This window comes from Mixophyes fleayi, chromosome 3, assembly GCF_038048845.1.
Source record: "Mixophyes fleayi isolate aMixFle1 chromosome 3, aMixFle1.hap1, whole genome shotgun sequence".
NCBI lineage: Eukaryota > Metazoa > Chordata > Amphibia > Anura > Limnodynastidae > Mixophyes > Mixophyes fleayi.
The window spans coordinates 137,346,749-137,370,251 of record NC_134404.1 but is presented as its reverse complement, the minus strand read 5'-3'; the positions used below and the strand labels follow the sequence as shown (position 1 = coordinate 137,370,251).

The window sequence follows — 23,503 nt, the reverse complement described above, 5'->3', positions numbered from 1 at the left end:
GGCCGAACGGTGCTTTCCTGGATGTCTTTCACAAGGTGGTGCTGTTGTTGTGAACTGTGGGATATGTCTGATATGCGATTATCTCCACAAAGATGGCAGCCATGCAGGACATCTTGCACGTAATTGACGACACTTTTTCGTGCTGTTGTCATTGTGGTTCAGAAATCTATCCCACATCATTCCTGTTTTCATTTAGCGACTCTGCTGGGCTGGTCTAATTTATAATTTTTTGTTGATGCATTTTCACCAATTCGTTTTCAAAAGATTAAGATAATTTTACTTGCTTGTATGTTTCCAATTATAACCCCGGATTTTGTAATATATTTGTCTTTGCAATTGTGTATAGGTTTTTGGTTTTTTTGAAGCATGACTAGTTTCTGTTATTGTGGATGCTCCGCGTTTATTCAATGTGTGTATTTAAAATGCAGTTAATTTTGTCAGTGACCAGATCCTTTGAAAATTAATTTCATTTGGTGACACTATGCACCTGCGCAGACCGAATATATACATTTTTAAATTATTTGTAAGTTTATCAGCAATTTTTTCAATTTTTATCAGCAAGTTTTAAGCATAACTGTATTCACCAGCAGTTTTACATCCACATTACAGTATGCTTAAAAGAATCGCTATAACATGGTTATGAAGGCCCTATCTGCGCGACATTTGTATGCTCTACTTGTGTTTATTCTTGGGTTTCCTATAGGTGGTCTGGTTTCCTCTTACAATCCAAAAACAACTAGTAAACTTTCCAATTATTGACCAAACACAAATAAAGATACTCTGTATTTTGTTTACATTTATCCAATCAAAATATTGATGCATGTATAATAATATAAGTGGACTTATTTTGTTTGAAGGCATTACTAAATAATTACAGATAATTGTTTAAAGAACGCACTATGTGGCCAAGTGGCCAAGGGTAAAGTTTGGACATGATAGAATTGGGCTATAGCCAGTGACCGGGGAACTAAAATTTGACAGTGACCAGGGAAAGATGTAGTAGACTTACACCCATTGCCATATAGAGAGATAGCATTTGCTTAACTTTTAAGAGCTGACTTTGCTACCGCATATGTAGGCAAGTAAAATTAACTACAACCATAATTTGCTAGCTCATATTCCACGTTGTAGTGTAGCACTGAGCCCAGAAGAGCTACATGGACTTTCAGATCCATAGAAGCAATGAGAAGGAAGCAACAATTGCTAGAATTGGCTGTGGACATTTGAGTATCAGAGGACACCTCCAAAACTGGGAAAGGGGCTGTTCTAGGCAAAAGAAGTCTAATTCTGTGCTGGTGATTTGGGTGTCAGTTAAAGCTATGTTTTCTTTTGTTTTTCTTTTACCTCTTTACCTTTTTCTTTTTCCGCTTTAATGCCAATATCTCTGATTGTTGATTAAGCTTTCTGGTTTTGACCTCTGTCTTATCTGAATACATGCACTAATTTTGACCTTCTGCTCCTCTTCATCCTTTGTATACATGTACTTTCTTGAATTTCCCTTTTAAACTTCTGTTCTTCCTTATCATTTGTTGAACTGCAAGAACTCCTTAGAAAACTCTGTGCAATGTAAGGTTTTAGATGGTGATGCATGTCTCAATTGGTAAATGACTACGGAGTATATTTACTAAACTGCGGGTTTGAAAAAGTGGAAATGTTGCCTATAGCAACCAAATTCTAGTTATCATTTATTTAGTACATTCTACAAAATGATAGCTAGAATCTGATTGGTTGCTTTAGGGTAATCTCCACTTTTTCAAACCCGCAGTTTAATAAATAAACCCCCAGATCTGAATGACACATGCAGAAGGCTGGATTTTTCAGGTCTACTTGTACAGTGGTCCGGACAAACAAGCTCGTCTGTGTTACAATCTTTTCATACCCATGCCGAGTTTATGGGAGAAAGATGACCAGATTTTCATATCACTTATAATTTTGCGATGTGGGTGACCATTACCAGCTGTACTCTTGGATGACTGTATAGAGTTCATGTAAATACAATTGGGCTTAGTACTTATGCCACCAATTGGTACGTATCATCATCAACATTTATTTACATAGAGCAGCAGATTTCGTATATGGACTAATATCTATTGGCATCAGTCTGAAATGCAATCAATAGGAGTGTAAATGGAGAAAGACAAGGGTAACAACATATCTTTTAAAATCACAGAATATAATGGCCTATGTATTGTGTGGTTCCAATGTCTGCTGCCTCATATAGTTTTCCCCTACATTTAACATCAGAAAACAAGAACTTGTGTCACAGAGTCTATTCAGTCTATAAAGCATGTATAGTGTTATCACAGGTGTCTGGAATCACAGTCTGTATCAGAAACATTGATTATTCTATTTATAATATGAAGAATAGACAATTTCTACCACTACAGAAGGTCTTAAAATTGTTCCATATTGCAGGGGCTTGTGATAATATATTTTTCCAGGGCATATACATTATATGGACACAAGTATTCGGACACTTGACCATTACACCAAGAGGGACTGTAATGACATTTTATTCAAATACATATATTTTAATATGGAGTTGGTCCCCCTTTTGCAGCGGTAACAGCTTCCACTCTTCTTGGAAGGCTTTCCACAAGATGTTGGAGTGTTTCTGTGGGAATTTGTGCCCATTCATTCTGTAGAGCATTTATAAGGTCAGGCACTGATGTTGGACGAGAAGGCCTTGCTCGCAATCTCCATTCCAGTTCATCCCAAAGGTGTTCGAAGGGGTTGAGGTCAGGGCTCTGCACCGTTCAGTCAAGTTCTTCCACACCAAACTCATCAAACCATGTCTTTGTAGACCTTGCTTTGTGCACTGGGGCACAGTCATGTTACAATTGAAAAGGGCTGTCAGGCGCCGTCCGCACGGCCGCCTGACTGTATGATCGCGCGTCTGGTTGCTAGGCAACCAGACGCGTCATTTCCGGATCCTCGGCCGCCTGACCTCTGCAGACAGCGCGACCCGTTGCTAGGCAACGGGACGCTATAGTGATTCCCGGCGCTGAGGATGACAGCGCTGCAGCGCTGATTCTATTGGAGCACTCCAGTATTTAAACCTTCTCTGGCCCTCCTACCAGTGCCAGAGTATCAGGTCTTCCTGCCTCCAGCGTTTCTGTGTACCAGTTGCTATATTGTTCCTGACCTTCCTCGTGCTGCCTGTGACCCTTTTGACCCGGACCGTTTGACCACCCCTATCTGGATTCTGCCTTGTACTGCGCTCCCTGTAGATTACCGACCCGGCTTGCCTGACCATTCTTCTGGATTTCCCTTTGTACCTCCTCTACTTGAACGTTGCCGAACCGGCCTGTCTGACACTCCCTTGTATCTCGCTGTGGACTCTAGGAAGGACCGCGACCTGCGTGTCCCTGCAGCGGAGTCCATACTTCCTTGCGGGGGTTCCTGGTGAATACCAGGGGCACGTTAGACTCCGCGCCTTCCTCTGAGTTGCGCCAACAACAGCAGGTACCTTCTACCAGTCAAACACCCACTACAGTCGTGACAGTATACTCTGGCCATGACAACGGAGGGGTCTGGTGAACCGTCTGCTCGTGACCTACTCCTGCATTTGGCCCAACGTGTGGAGCAACAAGAAGCAGCCCAAGCGCATCTTCTACAATGTGTCCAAGGGATTGCTACCCGCTTCGATACATTTCAGAATGCTGCACCCGCTACACCAGCCATAACCTCTGCGGCATCCACAGCATCCAGTGTGGTTACGGTCTCTACAGCGGCCTCCGGTGTACGCATCCCGACACCCGAAAAGTTTGACGGTGATCCCAAGAAGTGCAGGGGCTTTCTGAACCAATGTGCCATCCAATTTGAGTGCAACCCAGGGGCCTTTTCTTCAGAACGCACCAAAGTAGCTTTTCTCATCTCCCTCCTCAGTGGTCAAGCCCTTGCCTGGGCCTCACCTTTATGGGAACAAGGGGGTCCACTTCTTCATAACTCCAACTCTTTCATTGAAGCTTTCAGGAAAGTCTTCGATGATCCCGGAAGAGTTGCTTCTGCAGCTACCAGCTTGTTAAACCTCCGCCAAGGTGACCTGTCCGTAGGGCAATACGCAGTTCAATTCCGAACCCTGGCTTCCGAGTTAAAATGGAATAATGAAGCACTGGTGGCAACCTTTTGGCAAGGTCTGGTGGATCGGATTAAGGATGAGTTAATTTCCAGAGAACTCCCGGCTGAGTTAGATTCTCTCATCTCCATGTGCATAAAGGTGGATTTGCGTTACCAAGAGCGCACGCAGGAACGCTCTCCTGGCAAACGGTTCATACCACGGCTAGCACCCCAGTTCCAAAATCCCATCCTGCCAGTGGACGAACCAATGCAAGTAGGACGCTCTAAATTATCCCTTGAAGAGAGGGAGAGACGCTTCAAACAACGCCTGTGTCTGTATTGTGGAGATTCGGGACACCTGCTAAGAGTTTGTCCCAAGAAACCGGGAAACTCTTCCTCCTAAATGGTGGCGGGGAGGCCGTTTTAGGAGAATCCACAGTTGCTCCCTATTCTAAAGAAAATTCTCCAGAATTTCAGATGGCTGTCATCCTGAGCACCCCCAAGGGTACCTTTTCCACCACGGCCTTTGTGGACTCCGGCTCCTCCGGGAACTTCATTTCGGCGGATCTAGCTTCGCAGCTCCAGATACCTCTGAACCCGTTGCCCCAACCGTTATCTCTGACGGCAGTCGACGGAAGTCGTGTCACTCACGGCTCCATCTCATCCGTGACTTCTCCTGTTCGGTTGAGGGTAGGAGTACTTCACAGCGAAATTATCCAACTTTTGGTGTTGCCGAGGTCCATTAATCCCCTCATCTTGGGGTTACCATGGCTGAGAAGACATTCTCCTCAGATGGATTGGGACCACGCTCAAGTTATGTCGTGGGGTGAAGGATGTCGCTTTGAATGTTTGTCTAGAGTCTTGCCTCCTAAATGTCAAGTAATGGCTCATTCCGAGCTAACCCACCTTCCTGAGGCTTATATGGAATTCCAGGATGTATTCAGTAAAGTGGAAGCGGAGATCTTGCCTCCCCATCGTCCCTGGGATTGCGCTATTGTTTTATCTCCTGACCAACCCATCCCCAAGGGGCGGACCTACCCTTTATCTCGTCCAGAGACGTCAGCCATGTCTCAATATATTTCAGAAAACCTGAAACGGGGATTTATCCGCAAATCTACTTCCCCAGCGGGTGCAGGGTTTTTTTTTGTTAAGAAGAAGGATGGGTCTCTTCGGCCTTGTATTGATTATCGTCCTCTCAACCGCATCACTGTCAAAAATCGATATCCACTACCTCTCATCTCCGACCTCTTTGACAAACTCAGTGGATCTCAAATCTTTTCCAAACTAGATCTCCGTGGGGCCTATAATTTGATTCGCATCAAAGAAGGAGACGAATGGAAAACGGCCTTTAACACCAGAGATGGACATTTCGAGTACCTGGTGATGCCCTTCGGCCTCTGCAACGCCCCAGCCATCTTCCAAACCTTCGTTAACGATATCTTTCATGACCTGTTATACACTTCTGTGGTAGTATATCTAGACGATATATTAATATTTTCTAAAGATCTGAAGACTCATCGGGAACAAGTAAAGGAGGTCTTACGTAGACTTCGGGAACATCACCTCTATTGCAAGCTGGAGAAATGTGTGTTTGAGATTAGTCAGGTATCTTTTCTTGGTTTCATCGTGTCGGGTCAAGGTCTTTGTATGGATCCCTCCAAGGTGTCAGCTATTCTGGACTGGCCTCAGCCACAAGGCCTTAAAGCTATTCAAAGGTTCATCGGCTTTGCAAACTATTATCGCCAATTTATTCAGGGATTCTCCACCATTATAGCCCCCATTACAGCGTTAACCAGGAAGACTGCCAACCCTAGGGTCTGGTCTTCGGAGGCCATGTCTGCCTTCATAACGTTAAAGAAAGCATTCTCTTCAGCCCCAGTTCTGTCCCAGCCAGATCAAGAACGACCTTTTTTCCTAGAGGTAGATGCATCCTCAGTAGGCATTGGGGCGGTGCTTTTTCAAGAGTCTCCGGCTGGCTCACACAACCCGTGTGGGTTTTTCTCCAGACGATTTCTTCCAAGCGAATGTAATTATGGAATAGGGGACAAGGAATTACTGGCCATCAAGGCGGCTCTGGAGGAGTGGCGACATCTGTTGGAGGGGGCTATATTTCCTGTTACTGTGTTTACCGACCATCGGAATCTAGTGTTCATTCAAGAGGCTCGTTGCCTTAATCCTCGGCAAGCCCGCTGGGCATCCTTCTTTGCTCGATTTGACATGAAGCTCACATTCTGCCCGGGAGCCAAGAATGGACGTGCTGATGCATTATCTCGCTCATTTGACGATTCCGATCGTTTAAGACCATTGGTTCCGCAGCATATTATTGATCCTTCTAATATCGTAGCCCTTACTAGGACCAAAACGTCCTCTCCTCCTCCAGGCCGGTCATTTGTGGAACCCCATCTCCGATTCAAGACCTTGCAGTGGGCTCATTCATCCCGCATTGCCGGCCATGCTGGAATAAAGAAGACTACATCGCTGCTTTGCCGACGCTTCTGGTGGCCTAATGTACGTGCCGATGTTGAGAGATTTATTGCTTCCTGCACTACCTGTGCTCAACACAAAACTTGTAGAAGAGTCCCGGCAGGCCTTCTTCGTCCACTTCCTATCCCCGATGCTCCTTGGGAAAGTGTGGCCATGGATTTTATCACAGACCTACCCCTCAGTGCAGGGTTTACCACTATCTGGGTGGTTATTGATCGATTTTCGAAGATGGCACATTTTATTCCTCTAACTGGACTGCCCACGGCCAGTCGTCTGGCAGATATCTTTATCAAGGAGATATTCAGACTACATGGGTGCCCGAAGGAGATCATTTCGGACCGCGGAGTCCAATTTACATCCCAGTTTTGGAGAACCTTTTGTAAGAGAGTAAACATAGAATTGAAATTCTCTTCGGGATACCATCCGCAAACCAACGGACAGACGGAGCGAATCAATCAGGATCTCGAGACATTCCTCCGCTGTTTTACCTCCGACAACCAGAATAAATGGTCTCAATTCCTTCCTTGGGCGGAGTTCTCCCATAATCAACACATTCATGAGTCTACCGGATTCTCTCCGTTCTTTATTGTATACGGAAGTCACCCTGTGTTTCCGGATCCTTTTCCAGTGTCCTCTTCACCGGTCCCAGCTGTAGATACTCTTTATCGGGAATTTTCTCTCATTTGGGCTAAGACTAAGACGGCTTTACTCAAGGCTACTCAGCATCACAAGATCTTTGCAGATCGTCATCGGAGGGCCACTCCTCTCTTAAAGGTGGGAGACCAGGTATGGCTATCCACCCGGGACCTAAGACTAAAGGTCCCTTCTATGAAGATGGCTCCTCGATTTATTGGCCCGTACACCATCATGCAAGTCATTAATCCTGTATGCTTCAAATTGAAACTTCCTCCTTCTCTGAGATGTCATAATACTTTTCATGTCTCATTACTACGACCACTGGTACTCAATAAATTCTATCGACCTCCCGGTCGTCCCCCACCAATACAAACCTCTTCTGGAACTGAATTCGAAGTCAGTCGGATCTTGGCTTCTCGCATTCTTCGTGGCAAACAGCAATTTCTGGTCCATTGGAAAGGATTTGGCTCAGAGGAGAGATCATGGGTGGACAAACAGGACCTTCACGCTCCTAGAATTCTCAAGAAGTTCCTTCAAACAGGAGGAGGAAGAGGAGGGTATACTGTCAGGCGCCGTCCGCACGGCCGCCTGACTGTATGATCGCGCGTCTGGTTGCTAGGCAACCAGACGCGTCATTTCCGGATCCTCGGCCGCCTGACCTCTGCAGACAGCGCGACCCGTTGCTAGGCAACGGGACGCTATAGTGATTCCCGGCGCTGAGGATGACAGCGCTGCAGCGCTGATTCTATTGGAGCACTCCAGTATTTAAACCTTCTCTGGCCCTCCTACCAGTGCCAGAGTATCAGGTCTTCCTGCCTCCAGCGTTTCTGTGTACCAGTTGCTATATTGTTCCTGACCTTCCTCGTGCTGCCTGTGACCCTTTTGACCCGGACCGTTTGACCACCCCTATCTGGATTCTGCCTTGTACTGCGCTCCCTGTAGATTACCGACCCGGCTTGCCTGACCATTCTTCTGGATTTCCCTTTGTACCTCCTCTACTTGAACGTTGCCGAACCGGCCTGTCTGACACTCCCTTGTATCTCGCTGTGGACTCTAGGAAGGACCGCGACCTGCGTGTCCCTGCAGCGGAGTCCATACTTCCTTGCGGGGGTTCCTGGTGAATACCAGGGGCACGTTAGACTCCGCGCCTTCCTCTGAGTTGCGCCAACAACAGCAGGTACCTTCTACCAGTCAAACACCCACTACAGTCGTGACAAGGGCCTTCCCCAAACTGTTGCCACAAAGTTGAAAGATATCATTGTCCAAAATGACTTGGTATGCTGAAGCATTAAGATGCCCTTCACTGGAAATAAGGGGCCTAGCTCAACCTTGAAAAACAGTCCCATGTCATTATCCCTCCTCCACCATATTTCACAGTTGGCATACTAGTAGGTTAATTGGCTGCTATTAAATTGAACCTAGTCTCTGTCTGTGTTTGTGTATGTTAGGTAATTTAGACTGTAATCTCCAATGGGGCAGGGACCAATGCGAATCAGTTCTCTGTACAGCACTGCGGAATTAGTGACGTTATATAAGTAACTGCTGGTGATCATCATGATAAGGCAGTCAGGCAGGTAACGTTCTCCCGATATCTGCCAAACCCAGACTCGCCCATCTGACTGCCAAACAGAGAAGCGTGATTCGTCACTTCACAGAACATGTTTCCACTGCTCTACAGTCCAGTGTCTGTGTGCTTTACACCACTCCATCCGACGGTTGGCATTGGTCTTGGTGATGTGAGGCTTGCATGCAGCTGCTCGGCCATGGAAACCCATTCAGTTAAGCTCCCGCCACACCGTTTCTGTGCTTACATTAATGCCAGTGGAAGCTTGGAACTCTTCATCTATGGAATCAGCAGTGCGTTGGTGACTTACGCATCATGCACCTTAGCAGTCGTTGACCCTGCTCTGTGATTTTACGCGGTCTCTCGCTTTATGGCTGATTTGCTGTTGTTCCTAAAGGCTTCCACTTCCTAATAATGTTACAGTTGACCGTGGAATATCCAGCAGGGATGAAATTTCACAAACTGTCTTATTGCAAAGGTGGCATCCTATCACAGTACCACGCTTGAAGTCACTGAGCTCTTTAGAATGACCCATTTTGTATCAAAAATGTTTGCAAATGGAGCCTGCATGGCTAGGTGCTTGATTTTATACACCTCTGGCAAACGGGTCTGATTGAAACACCTGAATTCAATAATTATCAGGTGTGGCCAAATACTTTTGTCCATATAGTGTACATAGATATTAACTATAGTTCTGAAAACTATGTGTGTGTCACTTAAGAGCTAAAAGCAATACAGTAAAACTTGCTTGCAGTTGCTGTTTATATCAACTCAACACCAGGGGGTGGAGTAAAATGTGAGCAGAGGTGTTGTCACAGACAGGAAAACGAAACTCAGAAGAACAACCAGGCAAGGGACTGTAAATTAAGGATTGTACTGTCTCTAAGCAGACAACAGAGAGAGACTTGCCCTGTGACATGGATTGAAGAAGTCTAGAAAGGTGAGAATAGTATTAAGGGTTGAGAAAAGAATGCTTATGAGTGGAACATAACTGAATTATATGACAGGTAGAGATACAGAAAATAACTGACAAGTTGACCAGTTACAATAGGTGATGCAGAATTGGATAAAAGGAAATGCATGTGAGAGAAAATGTAAACAGATGCAGCTGATTATATGGGAAAGATACAGTCAGGGATTTTGGTACAGGAATGGCTTAATGTAGGAAAAAAATCGCAAAGACTTTTAACTAATCTGCATAAATAATTTGCAGCAAGGAGAGGCAATTATTTTGGGGTTCTTTACCTATGTTGACAGAATAACCACCTGTAATTGAATAAGTCAGTCAGCAGTTTGTCAAATATCTATAGTAACGATCGATCGGAGCACAGAATAAGAGACCACACAAGTGTCTGGTTTGCAAACTGAAACTGCTTTTTTTCAGAAATGAATCATATAATTATACATAACAGTTTTTAGGGGTATAGAAGCGTAACAACCAATTAGAATACAGTAAATTATGAAAACAACAAGCTAATGATACATTATGCGTATTCTGGAATATGTAAGTTTTAAACAAATCTTTCTTATGTTTTTATCTTCTCAGGCATTTTCCCACCAGTCTTAATGTTGCTTTTTATAAAACATTCAGCTGTGCGTCCTTGGCTTGTCCATATTCTCTGAGAACATCTTATTGTAACATTTTATCAAGGCTTCAATCTTTTTCTTTTCTCATTCTGAGTACAATATATAATAATTTCTTTTAAAGCTATAACATAATGATTACTTATATGGATATATCATTTAAATTTTGCAAACTCCCAATTACTAGATGTAAATTCATTATAGAATTGTAAACAGATACAAAGGCTCATTTACTAACAACAGACTGAGAATGCACAGTGCATTAACTTTAATCAAATGCACTTGTTTGTCTCCTTATGACCTAGAGCACATTCCACTTTTGGGAAAGGCCCCCGAACAACTATGCACAAAATTTTGCAGAATTGCATTAGACCAAAAAAAAGAGAAAAAAAGAGTTCTGATCTTGAAAGCACTTATTTATAGGCCAGTATGTAGATTCATTCTTAATCTAATGCTCTTGGTATTGATACAATAAAAATTATAGATTTTATTTCAAACCATTAAAAGTCGTTGAACATGGTAATACACAACTGATGTTGCAAAATATTAGTTAAAATAAAATACTGAATTAGTAGTACAAGTGCAATAGGCTAACATAAAAAAAATCTGAGGGGAAACACAAATTGTTGTCCCCTAAATGATCTTGTGTGTTTTCTCCTAATAGCGCCTTGACACTTAGCATTGATTGTCTTATGTTAATCAATTTATATGTTAATGTTACAGTATCCTTGTTTTTGATCAGTGGGTAATAAGACCCTCAGTATGTCATAGTTGATTAGTATAATGAATTGCTTAATTAATCAAAATTGTACATATTAGTTTATAGATCTAAGTTATTCTTTATTTCACTTGCAATATCAGTTGGGGGACACTGCTCAACGTGGGGCATAGAGGGTGCAGTGTGGATTATGGTACTAAAGATGTGTCTAGCCTGCTACCTCCCCTCTATGCCCCCTCCAGGTACCTTCTTCAGTTTTTTTTTTACTAGTGCCTACAGGGTAGGGCACTTTTTTTTTAGTTTAGCATTTTTTTTTTATTTTACCACTTTGATTACAATACCATGTTAAATGGGTGAACGCCGCGACTAGCAGTGAGGGATAGTGCCTAAGGTGCTTTGTGCCGCCCCTCTCACAAGTGCTGGTCCCAGGAAAAGGGTCAGTCAGCACTAAAAATGTGTCCGTGGATGCACCCACTGTCTAGGGCAGCGTGGCAGGTCGTCCTGGGGACCGCGGCTGCAGCAGCTGTCTCCCAGGCAGAGGGGATATCAGCGCTGCCTGCGGTCTGTGCCTGGTCAGTCTCCCACTGAATGGTTTGGCTGTGGATCAGGAAAATTGTCTGGACGCCCAGTTGTGGAGGTCAGGTACCAGGGGTATGTTACCAGAGTGAGGCTGTGATGAAGAGCGCAGTCCTCACCCCGTTAGGCAGGCAATAATGAAATTAAAAGTGGCCATTTTGAAATTAAAAATGCCCATTTTGCAGGGGAGTAGATGGCAGTTGGGAATGCCCCCATTCTTTCCCGGGCATTGTATCTCATCTGGCGCCATAACAGCCTGCAGTTACACACATAGAGCTCCCTGGGGACAGAGAGAAAGAGAAAGAGAGAGTGAAGTTTCAGTTAGTGGCCCAAGAGCAATTTCAGTTCTGGGCTCTTTCTTTCGGATTAGCCACGGCACCGAGAGTCTTTACCAAAATAATGGTGCTTTTGGTGGCGATTCTTCATCTACGAGGGGTAAAGCTGATTCCCTATCTAGACAATCTGCTGATAAAGGCAGACTCGGAGGATCTTCTTTGAGACCACCTTTGCTTGACAGCGGAAACGTTGCAGGAGCATGGATGGATTATAAATATCAAGAAATCCAGTCTGATTCCTACTCAACGCATGTTATTTCTAGAACTCCTGTTCTACACCAGGTGTCAGGGTATTTTTACCATTGGGGAAGATTCTAACGTTGCAGATCCAAGTGAAAAAAATGCTGGCTCTCAAGAAGGTGTCAGTGCTTCAGTGTATGAAGCTAATTGGCTGCATGGTGTCATGTTACGATTCGGTGCAGTGGGGCCAATTTCATTGTCGGCCTCTTCAAATGACAGTTCTGTCTCATTAGAAAAGGTCAGACACCCGGTTGGCAGCCCTGTTGTTCGTTTTTGTCAGCTTCTGTTCGGCTATCCCTGCTATGGTGGTTGAACACCAACAATCTCAAGTATGTGTGTCTCATTGGACTGTGGTGACAATGGACGCCTCTCAGGTTGGGGAGTGGTTCTTCTAAATTTGAGATTACAGGGGACTTGGTCTCTGGACGAAGCGTGTCTATCATCAATCTAAGGGCAGTGTTCAATGACCTAGTCCAGGCACAGTCTCGACTCCAGAACAGATCAGTATGGATCCAGTCAGACAACGCCATAGCAGTGGCTTGTATAAACCACCAATGCGGCACCAGAAGCTCCCTGGCTATAAAAGAAGTCTCACACATCATGAAGTGGGTGGAGAAGTGGGTACAGGCCATGTCCGTGGTCTTTCTCCCAGGAGTGGACAATTGGGAAGTGGATTATCTAAGTCGTCATGCAATCCACCCAGGATAATGGTTGCTTCACCCGGATGTGTTTACCAAACTGGTCAACAGGTGGGCCCAGCTAGAAATAGACTTGATGGCTTCCAGATGGAACAATAAAGTGGGCAGATATGGTGCGTAAACGTGGGATCTCCAGGCTTTTCTGTTGGATGCCATGACAGTTCCTTGGGACTTCCAATTGGTGTACATCTTTCCTCCAATCCCAATGTTACTGCAAGTGTTAAAAAAGGTAAGGTGCGAAAAAGTTCCAGCGATTATTATGGCTCCGGAATGGCCAAGCAGGTCTTGGTACGTAGACCTTTTCGTAATGTCCGTGGAACCTCCTTCACGGTTGCCATGAAGGGCGAATCTTTTAAGTCAAGGCCCGTTCTTTCACCAGAAACTCAATCAATTGGCTTTAACGGCATGGAGGTTGAAACCCTGATCATTAAAAAGAAGGGTGTCACGGGCACTAGGAGTCTTGCCCAGGAATTCACCAGATGAGTGGGCTTACCAGAGTAGTGAAGTTCACACAACGGTCCTCTGGTAGCAGGGTGACTAGCGGAACATATATCACAGCAGATGGAGAGAGAATGCAAATAAATAATAGGAAAGTCAGTGACTTGCAGCAATCTTTGGTCAATGAATCAGCGACTAACTGATATAGTGGAAAGGCAGATTTGAACACAGAGATCAGGATGGACGTGAGTAGATGTAGGTAGGTAGCGGGGAAGTCAGTGGTCTGCGTACAGCAAGTTGTACCACTGCTTATGGTGAGAAGGCTTGTCCAGGTGCAGGTAGGTAACGGGGAAGTCAGTGGTCTGCGTACAGCAAGTTGTACCACTGCTTATGGTGAGAAGACTTGTCCAGGTGCAGGTAGGTAGCGGGGAAGTCAGTGGTCTGCGTACAGCAAGTTGTACCACTGCTTATGGTAAGAAGACTTGTCCAGGTGCAGGTAGGTAGCGGGGAAGTCAGTGGTCTGCGTACAGCAAGTTGTACCACTGCTTAGTAAGTGAGGAGTTGAACAGGTGCGAATGAGAGGAGGCATACAAAGAGTCAATAATGGTATGAAAACAGAGAGCACAGAGGAACTTGTTCCCAAACAGATATGCAGCGTATCCAGCAAAAGTCTATAACGGTATGTATACAGCTGCTGAGTAGAAAGGCTTGCACAGCACAGATATGCAGGATAATAACGGATAGTCAATCACATGTATGCATACAACGGCTGAGTAGTAAAGCTTGTTTCAAACAGATATGCAGCGTAACAATAATAGTCTATAGCGGGTATAGATACCGCTGCTGAGTAGAGAAGCTTGTCCTAAGCGGATATGCACAGTAACAATGGAAAGTCAATAACAAATAGGCATACCGCTATTCAGTAGAGAAGTTTGTCCACAGGGATATGCAGGACTGCAGAGACGCTGAACGGCTGTAGTGGGTATGGAAACCACAGGTGAGCTGAGCAGGTAATCCAGGAGCCAGCTGAGGACACGAGCAGGATACAGGAGTCTGTAGCAGGTAAGGAAACCAGCGATGAGTAACACAGGGAATCAGCAGGCAGCTGGAGACACTAGTAGAATACAGGAGACTGTAGCAGGTCTGGAAACCAGCAATGAGTAACACAGGGAATCAGCAGGAAGCTGGAGACACTAGTAGAACACAGGAGTCTGTAGCAGGTATGGAAACCAGCGATGAGTAACACGGAATCAGACACTAGTAGAACACAGGAGACACCTTCAGAGACTCACAGGGAATGAGACTCCAAGATCAGGCAATGAGGTAATGCACACAGGTGCCTTAAATAGGGAGTTGCCTGATCAACCAATTTAGATTAAAAGCAACAGTCACAAGAGTTCTTGGGAGCTGCGCATGCGCAGACCATCAGGATGGCGGACGGCCGCCGTTCAGGATAGGTGCCGGCAGGAAGGCTAGGGAGCCACGCACCAGCGCAGAGGCACTCACGGTCCGGTGAGTGACAAAGGGTTTATCAGATAAAGTTATTCAGACTATGCTTCAGGTGAGGAAGACATCGTCTTCTAGGAATTATCATCGTGTCTGACAGTTGTACAGTGGTTGGTGTGAGAGCCATAAGTTTTCAATGAGTTCTTTTTACCTGGAAAGGTTGTTGGCCTTCCTGCAGGATGGCTTGGATAAGGGTTTGCGGCTCGCTTCCCTTACAGGGAAAGTTTCGGCCTTATCCATATATTTTCAGAAACGTTTGACTCTTTTGACGGATGTCCAAACAGGGTGTTTTAAATCTCCAACCCCTGTTTACCTCTCCAGTAGCTCCGCAGGATCTCAATTTAGTTATTTTGGCTTTGCAGACATCGCCATTTGAACTCTTAGAATCAGTTCCTTTGAAACTTATGACCTGGAAGCTATTTAGTCGTCTCGGAGGGTCTCTGAATTGGCAGCTCTTTCTTGTCGCACTTCCTTCCTGGTTTTTCTTGACGATAGGGCAGTTGTATGTACATTGCCATAATTTCAGCCTAAAGTATTGACTAAGTTTCACATTAACCAGGATATTGTCATTCCTGATTTCACTTGTTGCAGGTCTTCGAGCCAGCAAGCCCTCTTTTAGATGTGGTTAGGGCTTATGTAGAACGTACATCATCTGTATGTAAGACGGACTCACTTTTAACACTTAACCTGTGGGGTTTGACATTGCCGCTTTAAATTAAGAGGAAAAGCCGCAGTGACATTAAAATCTCTTGACGGCCACTTCGGTAGTCGGACTCATTTACGGTCAGCATCCTGCGCCAATCGGACATCTGCAACTTCGGTATACAGGTAAGTGCTTTTCTTTACATCGTTTTTTTTATAGATTTGTCTTTTATTTGGAGGACTCCTTGGTGTCATTATGGTGGTAATCGTAAAAACGATGACCACCGTTCCCATAAGAAGTGCAGTGGGATCACACACAAAACTAGGAACATTCTGCTTTTTGCACATGGGTGCAATACGCACCAGTCTAAATTTTAACGAGGCCTACACTAACTTTATACCCAAAACAGGTAAGACCCTAATCTACAGACATAATACTGCCCCACCACCCTCTTCAACCTTGACTGTGAATTTCTAGCAAAAATAATGGGCAGCAGGCTTAAAGCCCCTCCCCTCCTTCACTCCTTACAGAGCATCAACATGGTTCGGTGGGTGGTCACCATTCAGTTTCAGGCATCTGAATGGCAAGATATTATTGTCACTGCAACCCAATTCCGATAACATGATACCAAGTCTCGGTGTGCACAAAGCATTTTACAAGGTCTTATGGCTCTAATTATATGATATTCTTAACAGAAGGGAGTTTGGGGAGGACATTATTAGTTTCTTGTTTTTCTATGATAAACATATCACTTCCCAGCAGGCTAATAAAACATACATTTTTCAAATATTATAATCTCTGCATTTGCTGATAATATCCTTTTATATGTCTCAAATCATAAAGAATCAATCAGCTTCCTAATGGGGAAAATTGACTTGTGATGCACAATAAAGTCAATGGCGCCATTGCTAAGGTAGGTTTGCATGTGCCCTCATTGGGCTTTCTTGAAGCTCTACAAATATATGGGCAAATAAGACTATGAAATACCTAGGAACAGAATTACAAAATGATCTCCATAATCTATATAATCTTAATATCACATAAATGAATAGGGAGCTGGAGATGGAGGATAGGAGTCGTCTTACTTAGGCAGATCAAATTTTAAAAATTACTTTATTTCCTTGACTTCTACATGCCCTGCAAGCTGGACCAATATTACTACCACATAAAGACTCCTTAATTCAGCATGTAGGAATTTCATCTGGAATAATAAGAATCCCAGATTTAGTCTAATTAGGCTTCAACAGGTCAAATCGAATGGAGGAATGTATTTTTCAAGCATACTTATATATAGTCAGATATAGTCAGATATAATCTGAGCTATTTTAGGGATTGACTAAATGATACTGGAATCTATGCCAACACATACCCAGAGAAGACCTTCTTACCAGACTTAAATTTAACCTCCTTTCTATATATTGGGGACCATGAGGTATCCAAACAGGCTCTTGATAACCCTCTCTTAATATCCATGATACATAAACATAAAGTCAATCCTTATATATACATTTACATTTTGTTTTTTCGTGAATCCAATCTTTCAAGATGGCATGGCAGCCTATCCCCCTTACTTTATGGAGAAATATGGAAATAAAGTCTATTGTTAAACTCATCGATAGACTTAAAACCTCTGACATTTATATAGGCACAGGTAACAGATGATACCATTAGGCCTTTATGCTAGTTTTGTGGCATGAGCACTCTTCCACTCTGACTGGAATAACCCTCTGGACACTATGGGCGTGTTTGTGTAGAGTAAATTGCGTGAATTCTCTCGGTGCATGCCCACAAAAAACTTGCAGCTGCGCACCGCCCGGAAGAACAGAGCATCGGCTGCGTTCGCGAGCAGGAACGAGGAGAGGTAAGTCCCTAACACTATAATGAAGTGATTACAAGTGAGAGCTGAGGATTCAGTCTGTAGTACATCTATGAACATTTGACAGATAAGCTTCATCTTTATTTGAAAAATGTACGCTGCTTTCATACAACAGTTTCATTGATTGCATATTAATAACTACAACATGCACCCTTTATCCCTATGTTTTTTTTATCCTAAATTATTCCATTTTGAGTGTGGATGTTATGAAGATAGGAGCTGCTATTTGCCTTTGGACTTTATTTATTTTTTATGCCTTATATGCAGGGAATTGTTTATGAATTTAGTGTATGTAATTTTCAGTGCAGCAAGGAAACTAAGAGATTGTCTGAATGCAAATACGTCTTTTACGGACTGATTATTTGCTCCAGCCTAAGGGCTGGTGCAGATACACATTGGTAATGATGATGATCACCAACACCGTTCCTGATTGGCTGATTGCGAATTTACCTCTGAAAATGCTGGTTGCCTTTCCTCATTGCTCCTGCTTATATTGTAGGTTTTTTTTGTGCATATATTAACAGAAAATGTATTCGTTACTTTCATGCATATGTGATAAGAAATGTTATAGGAAGCCTAATAGCGAATGCATGTTTAGCTATGAAAATAAATGTTTACAAAGTTTTTTTGTGCTTTTGTCCTGGTTCTGCGTATGCGTATATGGGTGTAAGTGTCCCTGCTCTAAACTAGCATATGCTATTTTATGGTTTTACTTCTCTGTTGTCTACAGAATCCATTCCAAATTTAGCTGAATGACAGAGTTGTTGTGTTTCTGTGTTCTTGAGGTTGCTAAGAAACCATATTCTCCCTGCTTCCGGAGTTGCTAACACGGATTACACATTGCAGCTGATTTATCAGCTCTTGCAAGACTCAACACTGCTCACTACCTAGCAGCTGATCAGCCAACACTTTCTACTCATATGATTTCTACCCAGTAGCTGATTGGCCAGGACCTACATAAATACACTCATTGCCATATTCGCCTTGCGCGTGTCAGGTTTACCTAGTCTAGTTCCTGTATCTTTGTCCTATATACTGTATATATTGGTATATCTTCTGCTGCTTGGTTCAGCGAGTTTGACCTTGGCTATGTTAACTGGACCTTGACTGGTTTCAAACTCTGTATTTTTTTGTACCTTGAGTACCTCTCTTGCCGTGTGATCAGGCTTGCCAGTTGACTATCCTCTTTTGTGTACTGTCTGTCTTGTTTCGTCTACGTGTTGCTCCATAGCTGCGAGTTTCCCTCACTCATGGCAGTTAACAACTGTACACTACTGGGATCAAGTCAAGGGCCATCTGAGTACCAGTGAACAATGCGGTTCCAGGCAAGGTTGCTGAAAATGGTGAAAAACATCCCACGCTATAGATTTTGTATAGGCGTTATCAGTCGCTGATTGTGGGATTTATGACATGCTACAGATGCAGAGCTGGACGCATCTTGAAATATGGGTTGAAATACGCTATTTTTGCATGTGCATTTTTGATCCATAAATTATACCCAAGATGAGCTCAACTCTGCATCAGGCCAAATATTGTTTAGTGCTCCATTCCTACATAAAGTGATCTCGGACCATTATAAATTTTTACACAATTATTTAATTTATGATGATTTACAGTCAGGGAGAGCATTGTGGAAGGATCTCACAGCCCTCATTCAATCCTATCGTTGAGAATGTATTTAGAGTAAAATTCCAAAAGGTTTCACGTTGAGCTAGTCATATTAAATGATCCCCTTCTATTTTGTCTAATTGGATATGTTCAATTGCTTTCAATTTAAGTGAAACAGAATCCGCATTATGAACTTTAGCAAAGTGTCTCAGAATACTATGATTAGCAAACTTATGAATAATATTTCTCACATGCTCAAAAATCCAGACTTTCAGAGCCCTTTTTATTTTCCCAACATGTTTCTTACCACATCCACATTCCATCAGATAAATGATGACGTGGTATTGAGGTAGTTAACTAAATTTTGCAGGATTACCCTTGTTGAGATATTGCTTTACATGAATTTACTGTGAATTGTGCAAAATGAAAGAAGTTTTCCTGAAAAATACAACTTTTAGCTGGTACATACATTCGATTTTTGGTACAGTTTCAATCTTTGTGTTCTTGTTCATATAAGTTGTATTGATAATATTAGATATGGAAGGGCCCCCTTATTTTTGATTTCCAGATTCTACATCCCAGATTTTAGACTTTATTTATGTATTTACTACAGCCTTGTTAATCATGCATTTCAGTGGACCCATTTCCATGATTTTACATTACATTCTCCTGCATTTTACATCTGAGTATGTCGCTGTACATGAGTCTTTTTTTTTTTTTTTTTTTTTTGTTCACCAGAGTAAAATAATTTATGTTTTAGTAATTCAAAAGTTACAGTGTTTTCTCTCATTTTACTGGAAGTTTGTGTTGTTTTTGTTGCTTTTCCCTCATTTTACACTATATTTATATTTTTTCATCAATATTACCTGGTCTCTTGAAAAAAAGAATGACTTTAATGTATAAGTCTAGAGGCGACACAACAAATAAGGATATCGGAAATAAATGAATAATTGCTGAATGTGAGTTAGCAGTATATGGTAACAGGGAGCCTTCACATCTCACCCCTCCCCTTTTTTTCTTTTTAGTAATCCATGAGAAGAGGATTTATAAAACTCTACTAGCCGCAGTATATTTATGACCATCTGCTTCTACCTTGCTTCAATCAACACCTAACTTTCCGTTATACTAAACCCATACTTCTACATTGATCATGCAGCACCCGGCAGCAACAACCTTAGCAAACTTTGATAACTCCCACCTATTCTTGCCATTGACAACAAACCCACTTGACCCAAGTATAAGGTATCTGCTGTGTCCAGCAACAGGACATTTATATTGCCTACAGACAGGGAGCTTATACCAGGTGACATCACCAACTATTGCACTGCCTTCCAACATCCGGCGTTCATTACAAAGAGCAAATATATCTTTGCCTTTACTTCTCAGCAATCCTTATACATACACAGAGCAAATATCTTCCATAAACCCTATGAAAAATCCAGATCCATCAATGCAGGGTAGCACTGCTCCAATAATTCCAGGCATTCAGGCCAATGAGCCTCCAAACATCGAATGTAAATCTGACCTACCCCCTCAAGGTAATCCATATGCACCTCAGAATGATTTTGCTCCAACCACCAAGAAAAGCAAGAGGGAAAGGAAGGAATTTCTGAAAAGTATGCAGGATAAACTCCTTCCTACACAAACCAATTCTGCAAGTCTGTCACCAACTATTCCACTGCCTAACAACATCCAGTTTTCATTACCAAGACGAGAGATATGTTTTCCTTCACGTCTCAGTACTCCTACTCCATGCAAAAAGAAAGTATCTTCCATAAACACTAAGAGCAATGCAGATCCATCCATACATGGTAGCAGTGCTCCAATAACTCCAGACACTCAGGGCAATGAGCCTCCAAACATTAAATGTAAATCTGACCTACCCCCTCAAGGCAATCCATCTTCACAAAGTAAAATAAACTCTACTACTTGTCCTCAGAGTACTTGTCTTCCAACCACCAAGAAAAGCAAGAGGGAAAAGAAGAAACTAATGAAAGATATTCAGGATAAACTCATTCCTTCACTATACAATTCTGCAAGTCCAGCACCAACTATTCCACTGTCTACCAACATTCCGTTTTCATTACAAAGACGAGATATATGTTTTCCTTCATACCTTAGACATCCTAATCCATGCACAAAGCAAGTATCTTCCATAAACCCTCAGAAAAATCCAGATCCATCCATACAGGGTAGCACTGCTCCAATAATTCCAGGCACTCAGGCCAGAAAACCTCCAAACATCAAGTGTAAATCTGACCTACCCCCTCAAAGCAATCCATCTTCACAAAGTAAAATAAACTCTTCTACATGTCCTCAGTATGATTCTACTCAAAACACCAATAAAACAAAGAAGGAAAAAAAGAAACATATTAAAAATATCCAGATTAAACCCATGCCATCACAAGACAATTCTGCAAGTCTTAAAAAGAAATCTGCTTCATGCAACCAAGGCAAAGCTATTGTGCCTACTCAGGTCAAACCCTCCAAATCATTTAAAAACATATGTCCCCAAAATTCCAATACCACACTTGCTTCAATAACCCAGATCAAACCTGCCTCACACTCCAAGAGTATTTCTACCAATGCTTCCCAGAGTAAATCCAACACTTGTTCCCAGTACAAACCTTTTGTAAATCATAAAAACAAATCATATAGATACTGTACAATGGCTTTGGATCCCATGCACAAACTAATTCGTCCAATGCAAAATATTTTTGATCATCTGTTTTCACAAATAAAATCTTTCCCACTCAATCTGAGAAAGTTTCCCCGATGCATCTCAGACACACCTGTTGAGTTATGTCCTTTGTCAGAACCCATGGATAAATGTACCTTACAGCCCCCCAACAAACCATCTCTGAAATTCAGCACAGATGATTATGTCATGATGGTTGATGATTTCAAAAAGAGAGTTGCAAAAAGAAAGAAGTTTGTGCAAGTTTCTAGGAGAGTCAATAATACATCTATCTGGAGATTCCTTGTACCTTTCAACCGCAGACCACATCCTCAAAAACTCCTCCAACATCATAGAACAGAAACTATTTGGGCCAGCCAGTGTAAGAATTGCATAATGGCTTCTTCAGTGCATGAGATTATTCACAGCCGGTTCACACAAAGTAAAAATGAGCACATGCCTCTATCACAGCTACGAGCTATGCTGAGTTCAGGAAATAGGAAGTTGCGGACAGACCAGGAGTGGATCAGACAAATGGAAGAGGAGGCCATTCATAAGTACACAAAGCTGAATTTGGAAAAATACAATCGAAAGCTAAAGGTGGAAGACCATGATGTAGTCAGCCACATGGAGAAGTCTTGGCTGGTATGTTTTGGCAGGAGTGTGATAAACAAGAGTAAAAAAGACAGCTGGCCCTTACTGGTGAAGTGTTTATACAAGCATCCTGATAGCACTCTGCGACAGGCCTGCAAGCATCGTTCTTTCTGTCTGACATGGAATGAGACCTCTTACACCCTGCGGAGAGACCATGCCTACTACACCCAAATTCAGTGTCACATGGCTATCACTAACACTTTGTATGCAGAGTTACTAGTCCATACAAATAAAGAGACCACCATTGTCTCTGTATTTTTTGACTATGATTTTTGGGAGCAGACAGAAGCCAAACTTGAAGTATTCTTCACAGAAAATGTACTGCCTTATTTGAGAAAGAGCAAGGTTGAGCCAAATCTAATCAGAGACTCATTTGAATCTCAGAGTATTAATAATAGTCAAGAATAATTCAACTGTCATTACATGAGGTGTTGTCGAAGTCGAATAAGTGGATGAAGTTGTTCTAAATTATTATTTATTGATTGTAATAGTTTTCCATGTGATTGCGGTTAGTACGCTACGTCATACCAGAGTTAATCACGCAACCACACGGGCAAACAGAGCAAATGCACAATTATTCACTTCTACATTTGTAAATAGTTCACATTTAATAAAGTTCCAGCTCACATTGTTTTATTATTAAGAATTAGAGATTATTTACACAAAGATAAACCTACATTAAAGGTATTTATGGTTCAGGTCCTAAGAAATGTATTGAGTTTTGTCTTATATTAATCCACATTTTACCAGCAGAAATCTGGTATCATCGCAGAAGCAATCACACAGATTGGTCGCTATCTATGATCAGTATAAGGTTAATTCTGATATGTACTCTGTTAATGGGTTAATTTAATCCAGATTTTAGGCGGTTCCTTGAGGTAAGATACTTACACAGCTGTTTGAATGAATTTTCCCCACCTGGAGAAGATTAGTTTGAACTGATCTATGACCTGCAATCTACTCATAAACCCTGAAACAATGAAGAACTCTTTTAGTTATCTTTGTGTACATTGCAACATCATCACTGTTTATTTGTCAACTCAACCTGCATAAAAAGCCACTGGACAGTATCACTCTCTTTGACCACACAGACTTCAGGATTGATAAGCTGTTACTGGATCAAGTGTGTGGCGTAATATATAGGTTAAACATTGTTGTATTTTGTTATACTTATATTTTGCTATTAAATCTCTTTGTGCGTTGGAAC

At 42.5% G+C, this 23,503-nt stretch overlaps 1 protein-coding gene across 3 annotated transcripts; it reads left to right on the top strand.

Moving 5' to 3' along the window:
- Nucleotides 1-22: 22 nt before the first annotated feature.
- Nucleotides 23-23,503, top strand: LOC142144052 (uncharacterized). 3 transcript variants are annotated; one of them, XM_075202428.1, is made up of 2 exons: nt 23-119; nt 19,991-23,503. In XM_075202428.1, exon 2 carries the CDS (start codon nt 20,116-20,118, stop codon nt 22,702-22,704), a length of 2,589 nt encoding a protein of 862 aa, XP_075058529.1. In that variant the 5' UTR covers nt 23-119; nt 19,991-20,115; the 3' UTR covers nt 22,705-23,503. The 3 variants fall into 3 exon arrangements, with proteins under 3 accessions (XP_075058529.1, XP_075058527.1, XP_075058528.1); XM_075202426.1 differs by lacking the exon at nt 23-119 and adding an exon at nt 9,585-9,683; XM_075202427.1 differs by lacking the exon at nt 23-119 and adding an exon at nt 15,400-15,666.